Raw genomic sequence first — 26,846 nt, forward strand, 5'->3', positions numbered from 1 at the left:
ATTATATATTATTAAATAACGAACTACAATCTGATAAAATGGACTTTAATCAAAGGAAAGCTGTCCTTTGTAGATAATCGAAAAGAATGATACAGAATCGTAAACGTACAATTTACATGTACTTTCAGCTTGTCATCACTCTGAAGAAGAAATATGTAATAAAAATCATTTAAAATCTCTATCTATTGCTTATGCAATTTGTCACATTTCCATAGTTTATAATACTGCTTACATACTCAAAATCGCCATTAAAATAAATCATAGATATGACTGAACAATTCACGTAAAGTTTGCGAATACTACATAAGTTAGCGTATATTACATGGCGCAAGATTTCTTTTCTTCTGACGTATATATGCCACGTGACGTCGTAAACAATCGTTCCACGTGACGTTAACAATTGTGTCATGTGATGTGATATAAATTAATACTATTACGTGATACAACTGTTCCGTACTTAATTCGCTGTCATGACGATACCCACGAGACATGTCTGAAGAGTTACTGCCGCCTCTGCCTGTAGTTCCGTATAACTCCTTTAATCTGAACAGTTACTCCTCAAACCTCACACAAGACCGGCTACTTCCCTACAAATACAAGGTAGGTTTTCATCACAATAAGAGATTGTTTTTGTAAAAATAAAATAACTCTTTAATCGATTTATTTAAATGTGACCATGAGGGGTCTATTGCCGATTGTTTTAACTCGTATAATAAATTTTATACGGGTATTTTTGTTCTCTTAACTTTTGGTCAATGCCCAAATGACTTGTGGACATTGCACTGCTCCTAATGTTTGGTTATTCAAGTATACCGCAAGTTTAATCTCGAATCTTTAAGAATGTCGCAGAGGCAAACTATTATTTGCCGTTTAAGCTGTACAGTAAAAATATGGGAATCCCAGTGACTCAACAACATTTTGTTAAAGCCCCATTATGTTTTGGGGTGAAAAAATATCGTCATAAAGTACCAAACTTTGCTGAATAGTAGAGCATATATCCTTATGAAAATATCTGCTAATAAAAAATGCCCAACATTTCCATGTTTTTAAAAAACAATAGAAAACCCCTCTTCGGAGAGGGGGAAATCCGTAGTTCCGCCCCAGAGCCAAAACAATCTAGTACGCATGCGTCGGCACAAAAAAGTGGACTTCAACATCGTGCATGGCGAACGCACTGAAGACTCGCCAAATACGTGTCAGCGAACACACATAGGTCCGTTACAACGACAATTTAGCGGTCAAGTTGCATTGCTCGATCGCGATCGACTGCACGTTACGATCCCACGCATTCTACGCGTGGACCTACAAATACATGTTGTACATGCATGTATTTACATGTAGTTTCTATATAAAACTAGGCTAAAACTATTCAAAAAGTGTTTGTTCTTGAATGGAAAGCAAGCAATTAACAAAATTATAATTGCAATGGTATTTGATGATCTCATTTATTTTGTAATAAAGATTTATAGATGACTATAGGGTCTAATCTAGCTTTATTGAAATGTACATCGAAACCGAACACGCGTTTGTGTACATCGAAACCGAACACACGTACGTTTGTGTTACCTGATGAGGCCTCCCACGGGATGACTCGCCAAACTCGTAAACAAATGAAAGTAAACACAAACACGCCATGCCGTTATATTACCTGCTCTATAGATATACATACATACATACATACATACGAAGTCTGGAAAACCTACATGTTCTACTCTATCGCAGACCGATCGCGAACATGTTCATGAAACTTAGACCAGTATTTATTTATCTATATATAGTTTTGGATTAATACTGTATTTATCTCAAATTATTACACGAGAGGAAAGAAAATCAACCGATCATCACCAAAAATGACACGGCCACGTGTTTATATTTGTACGATAACATACCCCATATGGTGCCCCATATATGCATTTCACTATTTACATCCACTATTTTTCGATTAATACGTATTTTGTATTAAGCTTTATATAAACTATATGTAACCTTTGACAGGACACATTTATAATCTGTGGAATCTAAAATGTATCATATACTAAACAATTATAGAACATTATATTGCTCACCGTTTCCTCAAAACTGCCCTCTGTCTCGGCCATGCTTGTTTTGTTTACTATATCCGGGTATCGAACACATACGTATTATACACGAGGTATTTTTAACTATGCAAATCAACCCGTTCTATTTTAAGAATTCTTTACTAATTGATTATTGCGTAATTATCTTCATTGTAAAGAAACCAAATGAAGAACCTTTCATAAGGGATGTTAATGTATATTTTAGCAAAGTTTGGTGAAAGCATAATGGGACTTTAAACATGGACGATGTTAGTGTATTGGATTATCTGGATACTTACAATGTCACTGATTTACTTGATCTTTGGTTATTAAGCACTTTGTGCTCCCAACAACAACCTTGTGCTCTAAATTGGCAATTTGCATAGGTAATCAGTTATTATTTGGTGAATCAGAAAATACATAAATTAATTAAAAATCAAAGAAGGCAAAATTAATTAAAAATCAAAGAAAGCAAAAAACCATGTATCTTTTATAAAATGTCTTGGATACTGGAAGGAATTATGATCAGACTGGTGTAAATTCTGACTAAAACAACAACCGAAAATGTTCACATTTGGTATATAAAATCCACCAAGAACTAGGTCTACATGTAGTGATCTATTTCCAGATCCCCGTGCTCGTATTCTTTGTGAAGTGCCTTGGCTTTGTCATAAAACCCACTGCTGACCGTTCAGCTCCCCTCTCATTCCTTGCATGTGTAACATGATGTATGATTTTTATTGTATTACGCTGGCGTTATCGTGTCGCTATAGACGTATGCCTTTAGATTAATTCCTCAGAGTATACCTATTCAATATCTCACTACTAATTAGGCTCCATGAATCGCCCGTGGTATTCGTTCACGGTGAGAATTTGACACATTCTGATTTTACGTTGTGTTATGACCTTACCGAAAGATTTATCTTAATTGACGGTACGGAAACCCTACCTACACATTTTAACAGAATTAGCCCGAAACCATATCGACAGCTAACTGCCATATCTAATCCAAATCTTTAATTATCATCAGATATAACTAGCAATTCGTAATACTTTGTTCCCTATCCTCTCCAGCACCTGAGACAAAAAACGATTTTAAATGCTCCATGACCTTTTTACATTGCAAGACACCGCTCGCAATTATCGATAATTTCCGTGTATCCTTTTCCCGGTATAGCTCTGAAATCATTTTGTTACCAAACAGGGATATCAGGAACAAATTATATGCACAACTTCAAAGAAAAGGTACTAATTAAATGTAATGCTGTGAAGACGTAGTATTTTTTTTCAACTTGATGCGTGAACGGTAACAAGCAAACGACCTCATAGCATTGTAGTGAGTGATATCCTTAATAAAATACTGTAAACCGACTTGTGTTCGCGGATTTTGCGAGCGACAAGAAATAGCGAAAATAAATCTCCACGAAACTTTAAAATACAGATAAAGTGGAACCACAGAAGTCTAGATCGCTTAATGAAATGACCACGAAACTTTGAAATACAGAGTCTAGATCACGAAATTAAATCTCCACAAAACTTTAAAATACAAGTAAAATGGAACTACAGAAGTCTAGATTGCGAGATTAAATCTCTACGAAACTTTAAAATACAGGTAAAGTGGAACTACAGAAGTCTAGATCGCGAAATTAAATCTCCGCGAAAGTTTAAAATACAGGTAAAGTGGGACTACAGAAGACTAGATCGCGAAATAAAATCTCACTGAAACTTTAATACAGGTAAAGTGGAACTACAGAAGTCTAGATCGCGAGATTAATTCTCCACGGAACTTTAAAATACAGGTAATTTGGAAAAACGGAAGTCTGTATGTATAAAAAAAAAAACCTGAAATTTAGTCACCGCGACAATGAGTTGTACGGTATTCCTTTATAAGACGCCCTGGGTCGGCTTCCAATCGTTTTCCTACTCAAATACCATACATTTGGTTATTTGGGCAATATAATACTCCCAGTTTCACTGTAAACGTTAACATATCATTTTTCGCAAATCTAAATTTTGCGACAGGTATCTTTACGAGGAGATATAGTTTAGTCATATCAATTTTATGAATCTTATATGTTCTTGAGTAATCGCTAAAATGTCCCGCCAAAACAACTGGATATAGGTTATAATAGCAGATTTGGTAATTTGACAACATGTTTTGGTGATTGGAATTGGAGAATGCAACAGATTTATTATGGGAACAGGACAAATAACCTTGAGTTTGTTGTCTTCAGGCTTTGCTTGGTACATTTGGAGCATCGACATTTATTTTGCATGCTGATTTTAAAATTAAATAATTTGAATTTATATAAAAAAAAATTATAATATATTTTTTACTGATATAAACAAATTAATTCATTTAGATTTTATATAAAGGCGTTTTTCACATCATTTTTTGTTTTTGTTTTTACTTATTGTAACGCGAGATAATTGCCGAACATTTTTTCAGTCATTTATAATGATTAAATGTATTCTTTGTGTTCTTTACAGACAAACAGAAAGTGTTACTTGTTCTACAGGCAACACATCTGTATTCAGAGACAAATCAAACATTAAGCGTACACCAATTATTTCCATTTCGTTTCCAAAAGTATTAATTGGGTGGTATAAGAAATAGATTGGACCGAATGAAATATCGTAAGACATTATGATTATCATTAACTCTATAGCAGAACATTCCACAAAATACAGGAAATAAGTGTTAAAACACAAATGGAGGTATAATTAAACAGAAAACAATTTAACAGAACGGAATGAAAAGTCATAAAATCTAATTTTGACGTCATGGTCTGTGATCGAGGACACATCTAAAGATGTAATCACAGCCGTTTTAAAGCGACAAGTCAGTGGAGTCAATTCTGCCAAGTGACAATGAACAAAAGTTTACAGAAATCTTTTGCTCCACATCCCATATGAAAAATTAAACAGCTATATATTGGCAAATTCTACGGTATTGATAGCTATTTTAATTCTTTAATTGATATTGTTGATATTGCTAATTGTATAGATATATATATACAATCAAGCAGGTACCATATATCATGGTGTACGCTGTACCCAATGATGAGATGGATTCCAATTAATTAAGGTATGCAAAAAGCAACAAATAGCCATCTGAAAGCTTCTTTTGTTACATACAGTTAGTTTTTCAATCAAGATCATTTACTTGGAATGATAAATACACTACTATACTGTTGGGGCTTTAGTGAGTTATATACGTAAGATACTTTACTCAACGGTTCGAGTTCGATCTACAAGACGTACAGTCATGGGACATAAGTATTCGTCATTGTTGTTTTTTCCCTATATATTCTATGTATTTTTTTTACCCTTTTTTCTTTGAATTTGTCTGATATCATCAATTGATGGATTTCAACCAAATTTGGCTTACTTATAGAACATTGTCTACATTCTAAGCTCATAATATTTGCATAATTTATCCGTTACCTACTTTTTGAGAAAACGGCGTTTTATTAGAAAGCAAAACTTTTTCGTTGCCATTTTGGTAAGAACAAAGAAGGAAATGACGTCATAAAATTAAATGGTGCTCCAAAATAATGATGTTTTGAAAATGAAGCATCGGAAAATTTTGAAAACATTATGAGCTGAAAGTGTAGACAATTCTCTATAAGAATGCCAAATCTGGTGAAAATCTATCGATAAATGAGATCAGGAAAATTCAAATAAAAAGTAAAATAAAAATAGAATAGAATATATAGCGAAAAAACAACAGTGACGAATACTTATGTCCCACGACTGTAGCTACCACCAATTTGTAATGACGGCGAGGAAATCATTTGATATTTGCAGTGATTCAATGCACTCTGATGCTTAATTGTCCATTTCACTAGAGATAAAGACACGGTGTTTGTATCGATTCAAATGTCACGACAACCTACCACATATACATGTACAAGAATTATCTCGTATTTCACATTTAAAGATAGTTGTTTTCGTTGGTGTATGGCAGAATTGCAAGAGGTTGAATAAAATACGAAGACAAAAAGATAAAACCTCGAGATAGTTATAGGATAAAGACAGGATTAAACTCGCATATCAGCTTTCCCGATATTTTTTAAGATACAAAAACTCCACAATGTACTGTTTTTGCCTCCACCCTCCAGTCAGTATGAAAAAGGAAATTACTTAAAAGCTAAAAACGAAAGGCCAATGAACTTTTTTGTTTGTTTCATGAATGGACAACACGGGAATGGATTTTTTTACATAACCAATCTAGAAATAAATTCGCATGTATTGGTACACCGTCGGTAGCAGGGATATTTGTGGTATCACCATCTCGTGGTTTTTTGTGGTACATGTATATTGCTTTAATGTTTATGTGGTTTGTATGGCTGTATTCCACTGTGTTTTTTTTATTGTATCGCTGCTGTTGATTTGGCTGTATCGCCATTGTATTTTTGTCCGTCTTTTATTTACTGTATTTTCATTGTATTTATGTATGTTTACCATGACACGCTTTTGCTGCATTTAACACTGAGCTTATTTTAATCTATCTCAATCCTATGTGTGTTCTGTAACTGTTATATTTTTAACCCGTTTCAACAATTTTCTATTTACCGTATCATCATCAATTTGATTAAGATACACATTGTCTGATTTTAATACATCATCACTGTATTGCATTGCACAATCTAATATTTGTAACACACGTGTCAAAGATGGCTACCAATTCCAGCACATCATATATCTAGATAGACACTGCCCTTCTGACTGTCTGTCTTCTCTTTGCTTGTCCGCCTCACTCTCTTTCTTTTTCTCTCTGCTATAGGTTGGGACAGACATATGGCATGTATTCTGTCGGCTCGCAGACCCCAAACAGCCGGTGTCCATGATCCGACAACGCTATCTGGACAAAACCGGGCCCTCCTTCACGTGCTCTATAGCAGGTACACGCCCACCAATCAAAGGGGTCTGTAGAAGTGAGTTAGGAGTGAGATGAGTGGTCAGATCTGTTACCGTAATCAGTAATAGTAGATAGCATTGAACAAAGTGACATGACGGTCAAATATCAGATTTACACAAACTAACGTGTGTTTACATATAGAGAAAACTGTAAGAAATCTTAAGAAAAAGGGCCTCATTTATCAGTGTATTCGGTTTCTTTTTCTGACTCCATCTTTACAACCGCTTTCACTTCTGAAATATTTACTAACTTAGCATGCATCAACAACATACCTGTGCCTTTTCGTCCTCTCTGTTTTAAAATAAATTTTAAGCTAAAGATGTTTTCCCTAATATTGTCGTTAGTTATTAGTAATTATACTATCATAGCACATTCAACTGTGTTTATGAAGGAATGTCGGGTATTTTCGGTCCAAGATGATTTGAATATTCCTATATCTCCCCTTGACAGACCCACCCTCGGCCAGCCTTACCCAAAAGCCAGGAGTAAGATGTATGTGTTATGAAAACGTGATCCACTTTGTGAGGCAGGTATGCTGTAAGAGCGCCATCAATCTGTTTACACCTCTGGAAAAGAAACCTTTACCGTCCAGGTAAGATCTCTCACCAAATGGTATACTGTACACCAACCTGTTTACACCTCTAGAAAGGAAACCTTTACCTTCCAGGTAAGATCTTTCACCAAATGGTATACTGTACACCAACCTGTTTACACCTCTAGAAAGGAAACCTTTACCGTCCAGGTAAGATAACTCACCATACTGTACACCAACCTGTTTATACCTCTGGAAAAGAAACCATTACCGTCCAGGTAAGATAAATCACCATACTGTACACCAACCTGTTTATACCTCTGGAAAAGAAACCATTACCGTCCAGGTAAGATCTTTCACCAAATGGTATACTGTACACCAACCTGTTTACACCTCTAGAAAGGAAACCTTTACCGTCCAGGTAAGATAACTCACCATACTGTACACCAGCCTGTTTACACCTCCAGAAAGGAAACCATTACCGTCCAGGTAAGATAACTCACCATACTGTACACCAACCTGTTTATACCTCTGGAAAAGAAACCATTACCGTCCAGGTAAGATCTTTCACCAAATGGTATACTGTACACCAACCTGTTTACATCTCTAGAAAGGAAACCTTTACCGTCCAGGTTAGATCTCTCACCATACTGTACACCAGCCTGTTTACACCTCTGAAAAGGAAACCTTTACCGTCCAGGTAAGATCTCTCACAATACTGTACACCAACCTGTTTACACCTCTGAAAAGGAAACCTTTACCGTCCAGGTAAGATCTCTCATCATACTGTACACCAACCTGTTTACATCTCTGAAAAGGAAACCTTTACGTCCAGGTAAGATCTCTCACCATACTGTACACCAACCTGTTTACATCTCTAGAAAAGAAACCTTTACCGTCCAGGTAATATCTTTCATCATACTGTACACCAACCTGTTTACATCTCTGAAAAGGAAACCTTTACGTCCAGGTAAGATCTCTCACCATACTGTACACCAACCTGTTTACACCTCTGAAAAGGAAACCTTTACCGTCCAGGTAAGATCTCTCACCATACTGTACACCAACCTGTTTACATCTCTGAAAAGGAAACCTTTACCGTCCAGGTAAGATCTCTCACCATACTGTACACCAACCTGTTTACACCTCTGAAAAGGAAACCTTTACCGTCCAGGTAAGATCTCTCACCATACTGTACACCAACCTGTTTACATCTCTGAAAAGGAAACCTTTACCGTCCAGGTAAGATCTCTCACCATACTGTACACCAACCTGTTTACACCTGTGAAAAGGAAACCTTTACCGTCCAGGTAAGATCTCTCACCATACTGTACACCAACCTGTTTACATCTCTGAAAAGGAAACCTTTACGTCCAGGTAAGATCTCTCATCATACTGTACACCAACCTGTTTACATCTCTGAAAAGGAAACCTTTACGTCCAGGTAAGATCTCTCATCATACTGTACACCAACCTGTTTACATCTCTAGAAAAGGAAACCTTTCCAGGTAAGGTATCTCACCATACTGTACATCAACCTGTTTACACCTCTGGAAAAGAAACCTTTACCGTCCAGGTAAGATCTCTCACCATACTGTACACCAACCTGTTTACATCTCTGAAAAGGAAACCTTTACCGTCCAGGTAAGATCTCTCACCATACTGTACACCAACCTGTTTACACCTGTGAAAAGGAAACCTTTACCGTCCAGGTAAGATAACTCACCATACTGTACACCAGCCTGTTTACACCTCTGAAAAGGAAACCTTTACCGTCCAGGTAAGATCTCTCATCATACTGTACACCAACCTGTTTACATCTCTAGAAAAGGAAACCTTTCCAGGTAAGGTATCTCACCATACTGTACATCAACCTGTTTACACCTCGGAAAAGGAAACCTTTACCGTCCAGGTAAGATCTCTCATCATACTGTACACCAACCTGTTTACATCTCTGAAAAGGAAACCTTTACGTCCAGGTAAGATCTCTCACCATACTGTACACCAACCTGTTTACATCTCTAGAAAAGAAACCTTTACCGTCCAGGTAAGATCTCTCATCATACTGTACACCAACCTGTTTACATCTCTGAAAAGGAAACCTTTACGTCCAGGTAAGATCTCTCACCATACTGTACACCAACCTGTTTACACCTCTGAAAAGGAAACCTTTACCGTCCAGGTAAGATCTCTCACCATACTGTACACCAACCTGTTTACACCTCTGAAAAGGAAACCTTTACCGTCCAGGTAAGATCTCTCATCATACTGTACACCAACCTGTTTACATCTCTGAAAAGGAAACCTTTACGTCCAAGTAAGATCTCTCACCATATTGTACACCAACCTGTTTACACCTCTAGAAAAGAAACCTTTACCGTCCAGGTAAGATCTCTCACCATACTTTACACCAACCTGTTTACACCTCTGAAAAGGAAACCTTTACCGTCCAGGTAAGATCTCTCACCATACTGTACACCAACCTGTTTACACCTCTGAAAAGGAAACCTTTATGTCCAGGTAAGATCTCTCATCATACTGTACACCAACCTGTTTACATCTCTGAAAAGGAAACCTTTACGTCCAGGTAAGATTTCTCACCATACTGTACACCAACCTGTTTACACCTCTAGAAAGGAAACCTTTCCCGTCCAGGTAAGATCTCTCACCATACTGTACACCAACCTGTTTACATCTCTGAAAAGGAAACCTTTACCGTCCAGGTAAGATCTCTCACCATACTGTACACCAACCTGTTTACATCTCTGAAAAGGAAACCTTTACGTCCAGGTAAGATCTCTCATCATACTGTACACCAACCTGTTTACACCTCTGAAAAGGAAACCTTTACGTCCAGGTAAGATCTCTCACCATACTGTACATCAACCTGTTTACACCTCTGAAAAGGAAACCTTTCCAGGTAAGATATCTCACCATACTGTACATCAACCTGTTTACAGCTCTGGAAAAGAAACCTTTACGTCCAGGTAAGATCTCTCACCATACTATACACCAACCTGTTTACACCTCTGAAAAGGAAACCTTTCCAGGTAAGATTTCTCACCATACTACACACCAACCTGTTTACACCTCTGAAAAGGAAACCTTTACCGTCCAGATAAGATCTCTCACCATACTGTACACCAGCCTGTTTACACCTCTGAAAAGGAAACCTTTACGTCCAGGTAAGATCTCACACCATACTGTACACCAGCCTGTTTACACCTCTAGAAAGGAAACCTTTACCGTCCAGATAAGATCTCTCACCATACTGTACACCAACCTTTTACACCTCTGAAAAGGAAACCTTTACGTCCAGGTAAGATCTTACACCATACTGTACACCAGCCTGTTTACACCTCTAGAAAGGAAACCTTTACCGTCCAGATAAGATCTCTCATCATACTGTACACCAACCTGTTTACACCTCTGAAAAGGAAACCTTTACGTCCAGGTAAGATCTCTCACCATACTGTACACCAGCCTGTTTACACCTCTAGAAAGGAAACCATTACCGTCCAGGTAAGATCTCTCACCATACTGTACACCAACCTGTTTACACCTGTGAAAAGGAAACCTTTACCGTGCAGGTAAGATCTCTCACCATACTGTACACCAACCTGTTTACACCTCTGAAAAGGAAACCTTTACCGTCCAGGTAAGATCTCTCACCATACTGTACACCAACCTGTTTACACCTCTGAAAAGGAAACCTTTACGTCCAGGTAAGATCTCTCACCATACTGTACACCAGCCTGTTTACACCTCTAGAAAGGAAACCATTACCGTCCAGGTAAGATCTCTCACCATACTGTACACCAACCTGTTTACACCTGTGAAAAGGAAACCTTTACCGTCCAGGTAAGATCTCTCACCATACTGTACACCAACCTGTTTGCACCTCTGAAAAGGAAACCTTTACGTCCAGGTAAGATCTCTCACCATACTGTACACCAACCTGTTTACACCTGTGAAAAGGAAACCTTTACCGTCCAGGTAAGATCTCTCACCATACTGTACACCAACCTGTTTACACCTCTGAAAAGGAAATCTTTACCGTCCAGGTAAGATCTCTCACCATACTGTACACCAACCTGTTTACACCTCTGAAAAGGAAACCTTTACGTCCAGGTAAGATCTCTCATCATACTGTACACCAACCTGTTTACATCTCTGGAAAAGAAACCTTTACGTCCAGGTAAGATCTCTCATCATACTGTACACCAACCTGTTTACACCTCTGAAAAGAAACCTTTACGTCCAGGTAAGATCTCTCATCATAATGTACACCAACCTGTTTACACCTCTAGAAAGGAAACCTTTACCGTCCAGGTAAGATATCTCACCATACTGTACACCAACCTGTTTACACCTCTGGAAAAAAAACCTTTACGTCCAGGTAAGATCTCTCATCATACTGTACACCAACCTGTTTACATCTCTGGAAAAGAAACCTTTACCGTCCAGGTAAGATCTCTCACCAAATGGTATACTGTACATCAACTGGTTTACACCTCTGGAAAGGAAACGATTACCGTCTAGGTAAAATCTCTCACCATACTATACACCAACCTGAACTTTTACCGTCCAGGCAAGATTCCTCACCAAATAGTATACTCAACACCAACCTATTTTTCGCATGCAACTGACTTTCGCGAATTTCGCGTTCCAAATAAATTTGCGAAACTTTCTCTTTGCGAAATGATGTCTTCTTCACTGTTTATATTGATAAAAAATTCATTTACGTTTTAAATCCGCGAATGTTCATCTTCGCGAATTTGTTTTGGAATGGGGAAATATAAGTCGAGAAAGAAAGTTGGTACTGTACAGTCAAAAGGTAATTATCAGCAGAATTTCACTGAGTTGGAGCGTATCATACAGTATCGTGGTGGAGTGGAATTACAGGCCTAATTCTGATTAGATTGCGATTGATACCAGTTGTTTCTCTTTTATTGGGTGATCAACTTTCACTCTTTTGTTTGGATTTGAATTGGTTCACTGGGTAAACCTCACAAAGGCATACTTTATATAGCGTGTACAGACTTAATTCCATGGGGATTTATTTCGTTAATTTAGATAAAAATATCAAACCGTCATGAAATACATGTATAATGATTTCACAGAATGTTGAAAATGTTCAAAAATAAAAACAACCGTAATTTCTCTTTGTTGTTAAAGGTTTGGATGTGAAAGACAAGCGAAATAACGTCTGCAAAATAAGTCTCACTCCAATGACATTATTACTGCATTTTACCGTTACAAAACGTCCATAGGCATACCAAAGATTGACAAAAGTCGATACTGTATCTTTAAATTTGTATTACAAAGGCAAGAATTGCTGAATAACTACTCTTATCTGATTGACCTTGAAAACAAAACCATAAAAGTTCGTGAAAACTTTTGCTTTTTAAACACAAATGACATCATCTTTTGGCAAATAATGTTAAAATCGAAAAGAAAAAAACCCCGTCTTTTTACAATCAGAATTGCCGTTGTATGTTTCCAATCAATTACCATAGATCTAATTAAGAACTATAGACGGCCTGCTGCAATCGGTAAGAAGTTGATAGACTAGTGCTCAGTCGCTCACACCGAAGCTGTGCTTTATCAATACATATATATTTGTATGGAGCTCCTTACATTAGTGCATCTTTTATCTAAATCTTCCATCATTAGCTTTTGCATTATATTTATAAAGTATTATGGATCATTAAGTGGCTATATCGATGATAGATTATTTCCAAATGCATTTTAAATGTTAATAATTTTTTGCCTTTTTATTTAACTTAAATGATATTTTCCTATCAGCCTTGCGTTCTTTGATGCATTTCGCTTACCTAAAGTGCCCATAACAGTCTTTCCACAAAACATGTTGTTAATACACTTGAAATAAACCATCCGGCTATCTCATGTCATGACGCCGAGATATGTAATCCATTTTTATGTAGGTTTTGCATTTTATGTTTAAGAATAACTTTGAATATGAAAGGATTTGTCAGCCTTATATGGTAAAGGAATGCCAAGGAAATATAACTTCTTAGAACCAGTACATGATAACTGCTTCACATTGATTCGAACATGGCCGAAAGTTAGTGGTTGTGAACAATTCGATGGTAGCTGTTCTTGCGTTACTTGGGCAAAGGCGGCAAGATGTTGGGGTAAGGTGTTTCGACACGTTACCACTAGCCCTCCACCACTGGGTTGTTGCGAGTTCGAAACCACCGTGTTACAGTTGCCAAGTACCATTTTATCTTTGGGTACTCCACCTTTCCTCTAACTCCAAAATCTAGCACATTCTTGAATGTTCCCGACTGTGAATTACGAATTCACAAGGATATATCAGCGATGGTTGAATGAAACAAATGGCTTTAGAATACATTTTTTAAACTAAAATTAGACTTGCTTCAACATTTTACTCTTTATTTTATCCATCAAGAACACGAAATTACCATTACTTTTATTATATTTTATATAATCATCACGTCGTTGAAAAAATCAAATAATGAATACGAATAGAATATATATATATGTTGAGGATTTTTTCAATAAAAAGCTGGTCTAAAACTGATTCCCAAATCTTTCTCTCCTCGTGTACCAATGTTTTTATGTCTGCCTTTTCAATGACTGATTTTTCACTTAATTTGAAAGCAGCCATAGTGCAGCTTCGGCTGTTCCATATCGTCATAACAATCCAGTTAAGTAAGATGGCGTAGTGACAGCCACATTCTAATTTTGGTATTAAGTTCAATACTTTGTCGGAAGTACTGTTTAGTATTTCCATCTATGAGAAATCATTATTATACCATAGATGAGTTTAAATGGGCTAAAAAATACAATGCCACACTGACTTTAAAACAATAGTTTAAAGTCCATTGTCACCAATTGATGTTAAGTAGTACATGTAACACACACACACACCCCTCATCCCCCTCCCCCCCTCCCCCCCCCCCCCCCCCCAAGTATGGCATGTATCAAATAATTCGCTATAACATCCAAGCACTTATCAGCTTCCTCACAGAACATAGAGAATGTTATCATTTCAATGCGGCCGTGTTTTTTGTACGACTTTCCCTTGTAATAGACGTTTCGGTATGCCCCCGTTCTGTCTATGTTTCGCCTATCGCTGGGTGTTTCCTAATCTACCATTTACACTTATCACAACTTCTTAATGATTTATGTGCTCTAACATTGTATTTTGGGCATCTAGCTTGAGGTGATCAATCTTCACAGCCGAGATATATTCTATCACCTTAAGACAATTCCTAATTTCTTCCTATGTCCTACTTGTCCTTTTACCGGTCTACATATACCTGTAAGCGAACATAATTTAGCGGTGATTTTACTATCGTCAGTGAAATATCCACCAAAGTCATTCGGTTAACTGGATTACAAAATCATTACATCAAGAACATGATAGAATTTCCTTTTCATGAAACCAATACTCGTATGTCAAGCTTTCAATTCTTAAACAGTGAAAAGAATCAAGAAAGCGTTTTGTTTAAAAAATCAATATCAACGTAGACGTCAACAGAAGTATTCTGTAAAAGTAGAATTTGTCCTGGAGTAAAAGTTATTTCGCTTTCAATAAAAGTTCATTATTAAAAAACGCGAACAACCCAAGCCAGTGCATGTTTTGACATGTGGATAATTATACTGTAGATGTCCATCGCAAATATGGTTACACCGCAAAACTGTTTGAAACACGACTTAGCGAAAAACATCCACGTTCACTGTATGTCATTAGGTGCAAAACTTATTAAAGTGACCATTTATATTGTACAGCTAGAAACAAAAACGAAAATTTATTCTTAGAAGCAATACTTGATGACGTCACATTCTGTTTCAATCGTGTATAATCAAGGCCATTTATTGAAGCCGTTAATGGCTGAGCCAAGCGCCTTTATTAAGATAGGTGCGTGTTGAACCCATCTGCGGTTGATGCGTGCTTATCTGCTGACTTCCGGTATTGACAGTGCGCAAGTTAGATAAACAAGCAATAGCCATGTCACCAACCTGTTCATATTATCATAATCATTACCTGATATTGTTGCAGTTCACAAAGAGAAATCGTATTTTCATAATGCATTTTTTCTGTAATATTAGCTTCTTTCCCTGTATGTATATGGCTTCAATGACCTAGTTTTGGCCGTGGAAAATGACGTCGGATTAAAGTCATATCTCATTTTCACACAGTGTCGTCTTTGGGAATTCGAACGGTATTGCTATTGAAACGACGATAGTTTGATAATATTTCAGAGATTAATGCAGGTATTAACTGCATTATAGCATCGCAGCAAGTAGTTTTGTATCCAGAGTAAAATGCAAAACTTTGCGGCTAAACATATTATACTGACTGCGAACAAAACATGGCGGCCGAAAAGTAAAGCACAGTTTCTCAACTACATGTACGTTACGTTCACAAATAGACATATTTGAAACTGCAATGCCTGAAGTAGATGTTTTAGGTAATGGTTGTATTGAATTAGAATCCATGACGACAGAAACGATGTGCATCAATGACGAATATCTTTACCGTTTCATGTCAAAAATGACAAGCCGTGAGAACACTAAAACGTGTTGACCATGCCGGTTTTACATGAAACATCGGCGTATTTGGTCGACAATAACCTTCAGTTAAATATGAGCACTGTCCACTATTCATAATTCTTAAAATTAAACTAAATAACCCGTGAATTAACTTGAACTAAATGACAGAAATAACAAACACAAACAGTTGCGGAGTATTCAACACATGTGTTTCGTAGCATCGGATCTGTAGGATAGATTGTTTTTAAGATGAAGCAATCAAAATTTGTTGTTGCAGCGACTTTTCATGTCATACTGACATAAGTCTAGTTATAAATTAAATCCGTACATTTGATATCCGTGAACTGACAATGCACATCTATTGTTGCCAATGGAGAGTGATCCTCTCTGGTGTAAAAACAGGGGTGGAAGAGTCCATATCAATATCTCAGCCATGTAACCCTCAATAGCTGTATAGTGCCATTTTTACCTTCGTACATTTTATCTGTAATCGATACTGTTTCTTTTCGAGCCATTTAATTCTCATTTCATAACAACCTTCATTAATGACTTCGTTACGTTTTTTCTCTTTTCATTGTACTATCAGTTGGATGAAAGCCAGTATGAAGAATTTCCGGGAAAATGAACGCCTCCAGTTCCCTTTGGCGTCAGTTGTCGTCAGGTGGCAACAGAAGCGTTACACAGTCGACTTTAACCAAAAGCTTCTCCGAACCATATTTTCTAAATTCGGAACGGTCAGGGAGATCCGGAAACTTAGCCCGAATAGTGTTCTAGTAATTTTTGAGGAAATGTCTGCAGCATGTGACGTAATTCATTCCAATTACATTGGGATGTCTGGGAGTAAATTGCATTGTAGATGGTGGCATAAATGTATGGAAAGTAAAGCAGCTGTTAACTTCTCCAAGGGGGTCAAAGTCCACCCAGTTCCGTTTCTGCAAAAGCTCTGATATAACATATGTATAAGATACCTTTCCTGTGTATATCAATCATTATTTGTGTATATAATTAGTTTTTACTATTCATTTTTGTAGAAATGTATCAGCTCATGATAACTTCGAATTTCTGCAAAATGAAATAAAAACAGAACACTGGTTACACTTAAATAGTTTTATCATAGTATGGAGTGATCATACATTCGTTTAATTAGATGGTTTGTACAGCATGATCATATGATATATATTATATATAACAGCTATGCACGTGAAGCTGTTCCAGCGTATATAAACGAATATAAACAACACAACTCAGGTTCCTCCGCCAAGTACTACGCTTACAAAAGTAACAAGAAAGGTATATATGGGTTCAGTCACTACGGATTTTGTTTTCAACAAAATACATGAAAACGAATAAAAATGTCCTGTTTGGATTCAAAAGAAATGTCTAAACGAAAAGCAGTATGGTAACTCATGGAAGTTACTTTTACCAACATATATTACACTGACAAGAAACAAACCCGAGTTCCCGCAGAAAAATCACAGAAATGGCCCTTTTTAACCGTTATATCATGACCAGCGTTGACTACGTATACTCTTTGTACTCTTTGTAGTTTTCTATGATGACCATATGGTCGCCATGACTTGTTGTAACCATAGATATATTTTCGTATATTCCTAGTGAGTTATTCGAGTTATCCGCCAAAATCAGCAGACATCATTTGTTACATCATGAGTGAGAAACGTCATTAATTATGTAAAGGAATATGTAGATTTTTTTACATCAATAATAGACAGAACCTGTTCACTAGATCAGCAAATATCACAAAATGATTAAATTCCCTAATACTTTGAAAGCTTATTTATTACATGTAAAATCAGTCTAAGATTTCTATACGTTCACCACCCACAGATAGTAGTACTACTAGATTTGGTTTCTTGGTACACAGACATAAGCTCACAATTTCACTCACATCTTCACAGAAACCGGTAAAAAGAAAATCGAATCGCAACTTTCATTATGTGCCTGGCTTCAACAAATGATCATCAACACTTTTACAAAGAAAGTAGTCACGAATAAATAAAATATATCCAACATTACACGAACAACAAGGATAAAATCACATACAGAATATTATATATATGGCTGTTTTCCATTTATAACCATTTCACTTACACGCCCATCTGTCTAACATCTTAACTTCTACGTCTCTGACAACCATTCTCGGATCATTGACGATTCTGTAGTTTATATCATATATCATAATGTAGATGATGTTATTCAAAAATATTTAATGTCACTCAATTGTTGAGAAATACATAGTTCATTTGTTGTAAATATTTTTGCACATGACATACATTCACGACCTTTATGCTTATTATTAAAATGAATTCTACAAATATTTATTTCACAACTTCAAAGGTAGTTTAATTATTTTTTCCGCGAAAGTTAATACTTGTACCTGTTAACATGATATGAAACAGAAATCGTTAAATTAAGAAGCTGCGAAAGAATTTAGTATGCAGAATGATAAAATATCAAATTGGAATTAAATAAGAAAATAACTTAAAAATTGCATTGAATTAGCTTGAACCAACATCAATACAAAATCGTCAACGGCGATATTATGACTTATTGTTTTAAAGGGGAAATTGCACAAAACCACACCAGAACTATACCAGGCGAAAAATATCTTTACAATTAATGACTGCAATCAATGACTTATTGATTTCAATAAAATCGTTAAAAGGATGCTGATACTATTCGAAAAAGTTACAGTAAAAGAGGCCTTTTTTGTACCGAACATTCGGACTTTAAATAATGATCAAATTATAGTAATGAAAGGTTATGCAATAAAGACTATTGTTACAATAAATCTAACTGCAATACAGGATCGACAATGAGTCGAGAATACTTGTTTCGTATATATCTTTACCAGTCTGTGAACTTGCAACTTCCTTCTTAGTCCTCACATGGTTTTATGTAATGCACCTGAATGTTGTGTTGAGTATTGTTATATGTAAACAAACGTATGTACAGATAAATTTAGCATAAAATCTGCTATACCTATATACAATACTGTTTAGCGATTCTAATGTCTGCCAACGAGATTATATTAATAATATTTATATAAAATATGTAAATATGCTACAAGTATCAATGGCTATTGATGACAATAGAGTATCAATTTCTTCATTATGTAGGATTATCTGCGCTTAAAAACAGATATTGATAACGTCAGTAGTTTATGTGAGAAAATTATGTGTAGTAATCCCACAAATCCATGACGTCACTCGAATGAATGACGCAAAAATATGTGCTCAAAGCTACAGATAATTCTATATTATGAATATAAGAAATAGTGAGATGAGTAAATCAATAATGTACATATTTTATATCTAATTATAAATGCATACCTTTCATAAATAATGACTAGAATGTATAATAGTATTATATAAATATGGTATTATGTGAATATACATATGACATTCAAACTGCATACGATAGGCGTAGTACAATCTGACCATTATGTTACATATGGCATTTCATGACATGATCTATTTATATATTGCACATTCGTGACGTCATCAGCCACTCTGACGTCTTTCATTAGTACAGGCAAGTATAGAGTCATTTGTGGTCTACATAGCATATTTAAACATTCGATAGGTCATTTACATAAACAGGCGGTAATCAACTTTGTTGCAAAACGTAATTGATTTTCAATGTTATTGATTTTCAGTAAGATTTGTGTCTGAAAGAAGTCATTGGTGCATATTTGTTTTCATGTATGTCTATAAATCACATCCACTATGGTAATTCATGTTGTGTCTTAATGAGTGACACACAAGTATGAGTTTTCTAAATAATAAAGGATTGAAATTGTTTTGTGTCGATAACTATTTAAAGTGCTGACTGTATCCGTTTTATTCTAGTTTTGCACTCTTAGTGTGCATGTATTTAAGCAGGATATTTCATGCTACATTTTTGTATCTATCATTGAGCAATCTGATTTGAGGTTTATCAGGTTTTGAAATGAATGTATAGTGACGTTTGAACGGTTTATTTTTCTAAACTTTACTGCAAAGGTATATGAAGACAACGGAGAGCCTTATGACAATTCATGACCAAATTGTTGTAGAGGCACAAGGTTGTTATCCAAACAGACAAGAGTAGGTACACATGTATATAGTTCGATATTACAGTTGTTAAGAGGGAAGTAACAAAGATGTATAGATATTGCCACACAAATACGTGTATATGTATTTAATATACTTTTATCACAGTTTATGAACACCAGTCATAAGACGATGATATGATCAATATCTGACAAAGCAGTATATATCCCTATCATTATACTTGATCTATACTATCAGCAGTGTTTAGCTTCAGGAGACAATGAAAGAGAACATGTTTAAGTGCATTGCATGTGTTTGGTATAGTATTTTGTATAATAACTTTTGCGTCATGACTAATATATGTTACGAAAAAATAATTCACTTAGAATAGTATTTGCGCGAGTATCTTCATTCACTCCATAGAGTTTCTGTCTAAATGTCCATAAAATTGTCTTTTTATTGAAAATAAGTACACGTCTTCCTTAGTGTTTCTTCACATCGTCTGCTTGTGTAAAAGTCGTACGCAGTAAATTGTCTTACCAGTCAATAATGGAACAACGAAACGCGATTTTAATGATAATGATAAAGCGTTTCTGATGCGATTACAATGGGAAAAGTCTACATGTTTCTTGACGTAAAATTGGGCGCTTGGTTACGTTAGGAAAACAGTATTAAAGCTTTTAGTATCTTTCCACGGCTAAAAAGATTTCCTTCTGGTGGTGGGACCAGCTCGTCCACCTTTTTTTTAAATACCCCGAGAAAATAGTCCCGCATCCCATGTCTTTGTAGTATTGCCTACTATGTGACCCTGTCTCATAAATATGTCTCATTGTCCGTCGTCTCTCTCACCGTTTGCTGTGTCTCGTCGTGTGAACTTTTTATCTAACTTTTACTGATCATCTCATTATTTGCCTCATCGTCGGTATATTATCTCTGCCTTTCACTCCGTATCACCGTCCATTTTTATGTCTCACCGTCCGTTTTTATGTCTCACCGTTCACTCTAACTGCCTAAACGTCTGTGTATCTACATGTACACTTACCTATCTCACATTAAGTATACACTCTTTGTTCACACTTACTTTGGTTATCCGCTTCCACAATTTATCTTAGCACCATGTCATCATTTTGAAGTTATGGTTACGATATTATGAATATGTTTCATATGCAGTACCACCTCATCGCTTGGTCACAACACAAGATATTAAAGTTTATCTACAATGCTAGTCTATGTGATGATCTATCCGACTTGATCCTTATAAATGTTCATTTTCTCAATGAAAATGCATAGAAGTGGAACATTAAAAGTTCGGATGACATCATTGTATGTTCTCTAGTAATGCATTCAACACTACAGGATGTAAAGCTTATAGACCTACAGCCATACTCATTGAGCTTTCCTTTGTCTTAATTCCACAGGAAGTAGGACGCAAACATGTATAGTTTCCTTTGAGAAATAAAATAACATCTTCGAAATAAGAAAGTGTTCTACATCACAACGTTTTCGCGTAGGGAATCTTCGGGGCGAATGATATCCCTCTGGGACACTGCACGTCCTGTAAAGGTCACACACGAGGCAGGTCCGTGTTCCACGTGGTCAAAACAGAGGGCACCACTTTTGATACTCTAACACGTGGACATTCCGAAGTCAACATGTGTCGCATTTGCGCCGACTGCACGTGAGTTGTGTCGCCGATATCTTGGTCACATAACGACAACATAACAGATAACATATACGATAACACCTCTGCTATCAGAAGTCAGTGTTTGTTAGTATCAAGAAAATGTCGTCAACGCACTGACTGTTGCATGGTATTCTAGGGCGATCTCATGGCAAAATCTGTACTGCTCCTGAAATAGAAAAGAATACTGTAAATATATGTTTTTAAGCATCAATCGCACCAGATATTTTGCGCTGAAACAAAGTGGCGCTAAATCCATTTTCTGTATAACGTTAGTAGAACAATTAAGAACTGCGATCACTGTATTCAAAATCAATTTAAGCTAAAATTATTTCACTTTCTCATTTACAGATCTTCACATATGGCGAACTATTAAAAAAAAAGACTTCTTTTCATATTTTAATAGTTCGCCATATTTTTACTTATCGCGTCTACAAAAGGTTTACGAAAATAATTATCATAAATGAACCGTAACTGATGATAATACGTTTTTAATAAATTAGTAAATAAATAAGTGCTAAAACAAGAATTCGCAAAATGATGTTAATTGAAAATATTTTCAAGATAACAAACATTAAATGCTTTGAACGATATGTGGATTAATCGCTACGAGAAGTTGATGGCAAAACACTACAAGGTCATGAAATTGGTCCCAAAGAATAAAACTGTCCGGAAAAAGTACAAGAAGATTAATGGAAACATTTCATTTTAGCTGATACAATCGCACGGGTTTAAGGCACATTCAACATTCAACAGGCAGACAATTTAAATTATTGACTAAACCTGAATTGCCTAAGCGTATACGAAAAGGAAAGCAAAATATATAATCCGAAGTTGAAGCAATTTCGTATAGATTTGAATAGAAGTTTTAAGTAGATTAGAAATAAGGAGTGTAGAGAGTTATCGTTTCTCTATTGACATACCAGACAGTCAATGATCTGGGTTCTGTTCAAACGCAATTGTTTAATAGCCTGGAAAACGTCAACCTCTCGGTCGGTTTTCATCCTCTCTAACACACAGCTTGTAGCCACAAATAGTCCACTGCGGGTAGCACCGTCCCTGAAAGGAATAGAAAAATGTTATTACCAGTTGATACGCCTTCCAAGACAAATACAAACAAATAAACATCAATTTGTCACAGAAGGGTAAATTAATTAAAAGGTTTATGTGATCTCAGTAGACCTATTACGTCGACTGATATAGATGAAGTTCAAAGAGACAAGCAACAGGTTAAAGGACAATAAAGAAACACCAAATCTTTCCTCCTTAATTTTGGGACCTTGATTCTTTCCAGCTCAGGTAGATCAGCGTACAATCTTCTAAATGGGACTAAGCGTATCATTATCGCATGTCAAACAAAATATACATTGTACATTTTCGCAAGTCAGACAAAATATATATTATTTTTACATTTCGCAAGTCCCACAAAATCTACATATACATTGTTTGTATGTTTTCACAAGCCATATATAATATACATTGTGCATTTTCACAAGTCAAACAAAATATATATTATTTGTACATTTTTAAAAGCCAGATAAAATACACAACCAGTGCAGTTAAACATTAAAGCTATTTAGAATATTTGTCTTTTGTACCTGTTTTTATCTATCATGGCCTGGTTGAGACGGCACTATTGCCTCATAATATTGTCGAGAGATGGAATAGTGCCCGAGCCGAAGGCGAGGAAAAAGGGTTTAGTACATCAACCTCACATGAGACTAGTTTTCATGTCATCGTAACAGAAGCAAGTCAAGCGACACATCGCATCGCTATTTTCTTTTCCACACCACGTTATTCTACAAAACGGGATTCAGCCCCATGAAGATTAAAAGTAGATCAATATAGAACATAAGTGAACATGTCTTCTGTAGAAAAAGCAACATTTGCTTCCATCCTCCAACACAACAGCCTGTCCGCCATCTTGACGTCTTGGTCGAAGCGCAACGTTATTATAACGTCATGTAATGGTGACGTCACAATACATTCACGTTCAATTTCGCGCCACTGCAATAGAGCCCGCTTGCCCGTGCACTATTGCAAATAGTACCCATTTGTGTAGCCAATCATAATCCGGCATTCTGTCACGTTATGTGCTCATATAAATTAAATACCACGTATACCCTAATATTTACCTCGAGATTTTATACTTTCTACATCAATAAACTACTATCGATCGTCTGGCCAAAAGGGCTTGCGATACACACACATTACGTATGTAAGAAGGAAAGAGATCGGTAACAGTTTTAAGATACGTATTTTAATTGTTTTAACGTAAGTGACATGGCATACAAGTTGGATGAACTAATGATCACAGAATCAAGTCAAAGAACGAAACGTGTAAATGAAAGTTTCGATTTCATCAGGATATTTTCTGTTAATAATCAAAAAAATCATTTGGATAAAAGAATGACTGACGAAAGAATAACGCCAATTAAATTGTGGTGGAAAATGGAATATATCAGTATCTATTGTTAATTATAATTGCATTATATAAACATCTTTACATGGTGGGTATTGCCTAGTTGATATTAGCCTTGGCCTAAGTGCACGAAAGTTAAACAAGCCAGATATCGTGACACCATTTCACTGCCGTCTGTATGGAACACCTTGAGCAGTGATTAGATACCAACACAGCCTCATCCGCCAGAGAGCAATCACGTCTTCGAGTGCTTACAATTAGTTCTTAGTGAAGCTGTCTCAAAACGTCTCGACAGACGCAAACACTACATGGGCTCGATACTTTTTTTATAAAGCCTTCTCTTCAATGCTCCGCTGGCAATTAGAGTTTGTTCAAATATCGGCCGGGATGTTTTTTTGTTTGTACGGAATTAATACGATCGGGATAATGTTGACAGCTGAACAATCCCTACACTGCAATTTTTATTTGAATACACGGCTAATTGTTTACTTGTATTAATGATCCTTTTCTACTACTTTTCTGTGATTACTTACTGCGTTTCTAACATGGATAAAGGTAAATAAACTTAAGTTGGACAGGAATCAACGGGAGCTGGACGGTAGATAAAGGTAAATAAACTGGAGATGGGTAGAGATTAATGGTAGCTGAACGGTAGATGAAGGTAAAACTTAAGTTGGACAGGGATCAACGGGAGCTGGACGGTAGATAAAGGTAAATAAACTGGAGATGGGCAGAGATAAATGGTAGCTGAACGGTAGATGAAGGTAAAACTTAAGTTGGACAAGGATAAACGAGAGCTGGACGGTAGATATAAGTAAATAAACTGGAGTTGGACAGGGATAATTGTAGCTAGACTGTAGATAAACAGGAGATGGGCAGAAAATACCTCGGAGTAGAATGGCAAAGAGTGATCTATTGGATATAGCAAGAAAATGAACTGGGAGCGAATTTATGTAAAGAGCACTGGACAAGTAAAAGCAGAAGGTAAGCTATGCATGGGCAAAGTGATTTCCATCAGTTTGATGGGAGGAAGATCATCTTGTTAACGGGAACTGCACGAAGATACAAGGGCAAATAACAGAAGGTTAGCGGAGCTAGACAAGAGAAAACAAGAGATCCCAGAGGGATCTTGGCGCCCACCTAAGAACGATCTTTGTCTGACAAAGGAAAGAGGGATCTTTTCTCTGCTTTTCAAGCTTTAACTACATATTACTACACATGAAATTTCAGAAAGATCCTTTGACTGCTTTCTGAGATATATAACAGTAACAAACTTCAATTATCAAAATCCAAGATGGCGTCCTTTCGGCCATCTTGTTCACCGATCGGTACCAAAATGCAATATGTACAACTAGGCCCCTAGGGGAACCTGCATATGCAATTTGAGACAGATTCCTTCAGCATATTCTGAGAAATAGCGGTAACAAACTTTAACTATCAAAATCCAAGATGGCGGCCTGTCGGCCATCTTGTTCATCAATCGGTCCCAAAATGCAATATACACAACTAGGCCCCTGGGGGAACCTGCACATGCAATTTGAGACAGATCCCTTTAGTACTTTCTGAGAAATAGCGGTAACAAACTTCAATTGTCAAAAATCCAAGATGGCGGCCTGTCGGGCCATCTTGTTAACCGATCGGTACCAAAATGCAATATGCACAACTAGGCCCCTAGGGGAACTTACATGTGAAATTTGAGAAAGATCCCTTCAGTACATTCTGAGAAATAGCGGTAACAAACTTTAACTATCAAAATCCAAGATGGCGGCCTGTCGGCCATCTTGTTCATCGATCGGTCCCAAAATGCAATATGCACAACTAGGCCCCTAGGGGAATCTGCACATGCAATTTGAGACAGATCCCTTCAGTACTTTCTGAGAAATAGCGGTAACAAACTTCAATTGTCAAAATCCAAGATGGCGGCCTGTCGGCCATCTTGTTCATCGATCGGTCCCAAAATGCGATATGCACAACTAGGCCCCTAGGGGAACCTGCACATGCAATTTGAGACAGATCCCTCCTGTACTTGCTGAGAAATAGCGGTAACAAACTTCAGTTGTCAAAATCCAAGATGGCGGCCTGTCGGCCATCTTGTTGACCGATTGGTCCCAAAATACAATATGCACAACTAGGGCCCTAGGGGAACCTACATATAAAATTTGAGAAACATCCCTTCAGTACTTTCTGAAAAATAGCGGTAACAAGAATTGTTAACGGACGGAAGGACGGAAGGACGGACGGACGGAAGGACGGACGACGGACCACGGACAAAAAGCGATTTGAATAGCCCACCATCTGTTGATGGTGGGCTAAAAAGTAACTGGATAGGATGTGGGCAGAATAGGAGATAGACAAAACGGCGAATAATTTCTCAACAGAGCGACAACAGCGCCATCCCTATATTAGATACATAGTCGTCTCGGAACAAACAATAATCAATGTGGAATGTAATCGATAGTCAGTAATTGGGTGTATGTTGGAGTTTTGTGTAGTTGATCCATTACAACACAGAGCTAAGTACTATTCATTTATATTCGACGATAGGCTGGGTCACCATGCCATCTATCTAACTGGACATGCTCACAACCAGGATAACGAACACAGACATGTACAGGGTTGGGACCCTCACAA

General features: G+C 36.7%; 2 protein-coding genes across 3 annotated transcripts in view; one reads left to right on the top strand and one right to left on the bottom strand.

Annotated features, from left to right (window-relative positions):
• Positions 1–407: 407 nt before the first annotated feature.
• LOC138325814 (uncharacterized) lies at positions 408–17,175 on the top strand. The gene is made up of 4 exons (XM_069271739.1): positions 408–600; positions 6,847–6,964; positions 7,432–7,573; positions 16,647–17,175. The coding sequence occupies exons 1-4, from the start codon at positions 490–492 to the stop codon at positions 17,005–17,007; spliced, it is 732 nt and encodes a 243-aa protein (XP_069127840.1). The 5' UTR covers positions 408–489; the 3' UTR covers positions 17,008–17,175.
• LOC138325813 (receptor-type tyrosine-protein phosphatase mu-like) overlaps positions 17,153–26,846 on the bottom strand; it is a 130,047-nt gene continuing 120,353 nt past the window's right edge. For both annotated transcript variants that reach the window (XM_069271738.1, XM_069271737.1), the window contains exons 33-34: positions 22,717–22,852; positions 17,153–21,962 (exon numbers count right to left, since the gene is read on the bottom strand). In XM_069271738.1, the coding sequence (XP_069127839.1) occupies positions 21,888–21,962; positions 22,717–22,852 (211 nt within the window). In that variant the 3' untranslated portion in view covers positions 17,153–21,887. The remainder of the gene's footprint in view (positions 21,963–22,716; positions 22,853–26,846) is intronic.

The sequence above is a fragment of the Argopecten irradians genome, chromosome 6 (assembly GCF_041381155.1).
Source record: "Argopecten irradians isolate NY chromosome 6, Ai_NY, whole genome shotgun sequence".
NCBI classification, from domain to species: domain Eukaryota; kingdom Metazoa; phylum Mollusca; class Bivalvia; order Pectinida; family Pectinidae; genus Argopecten; species Argopecten irradians.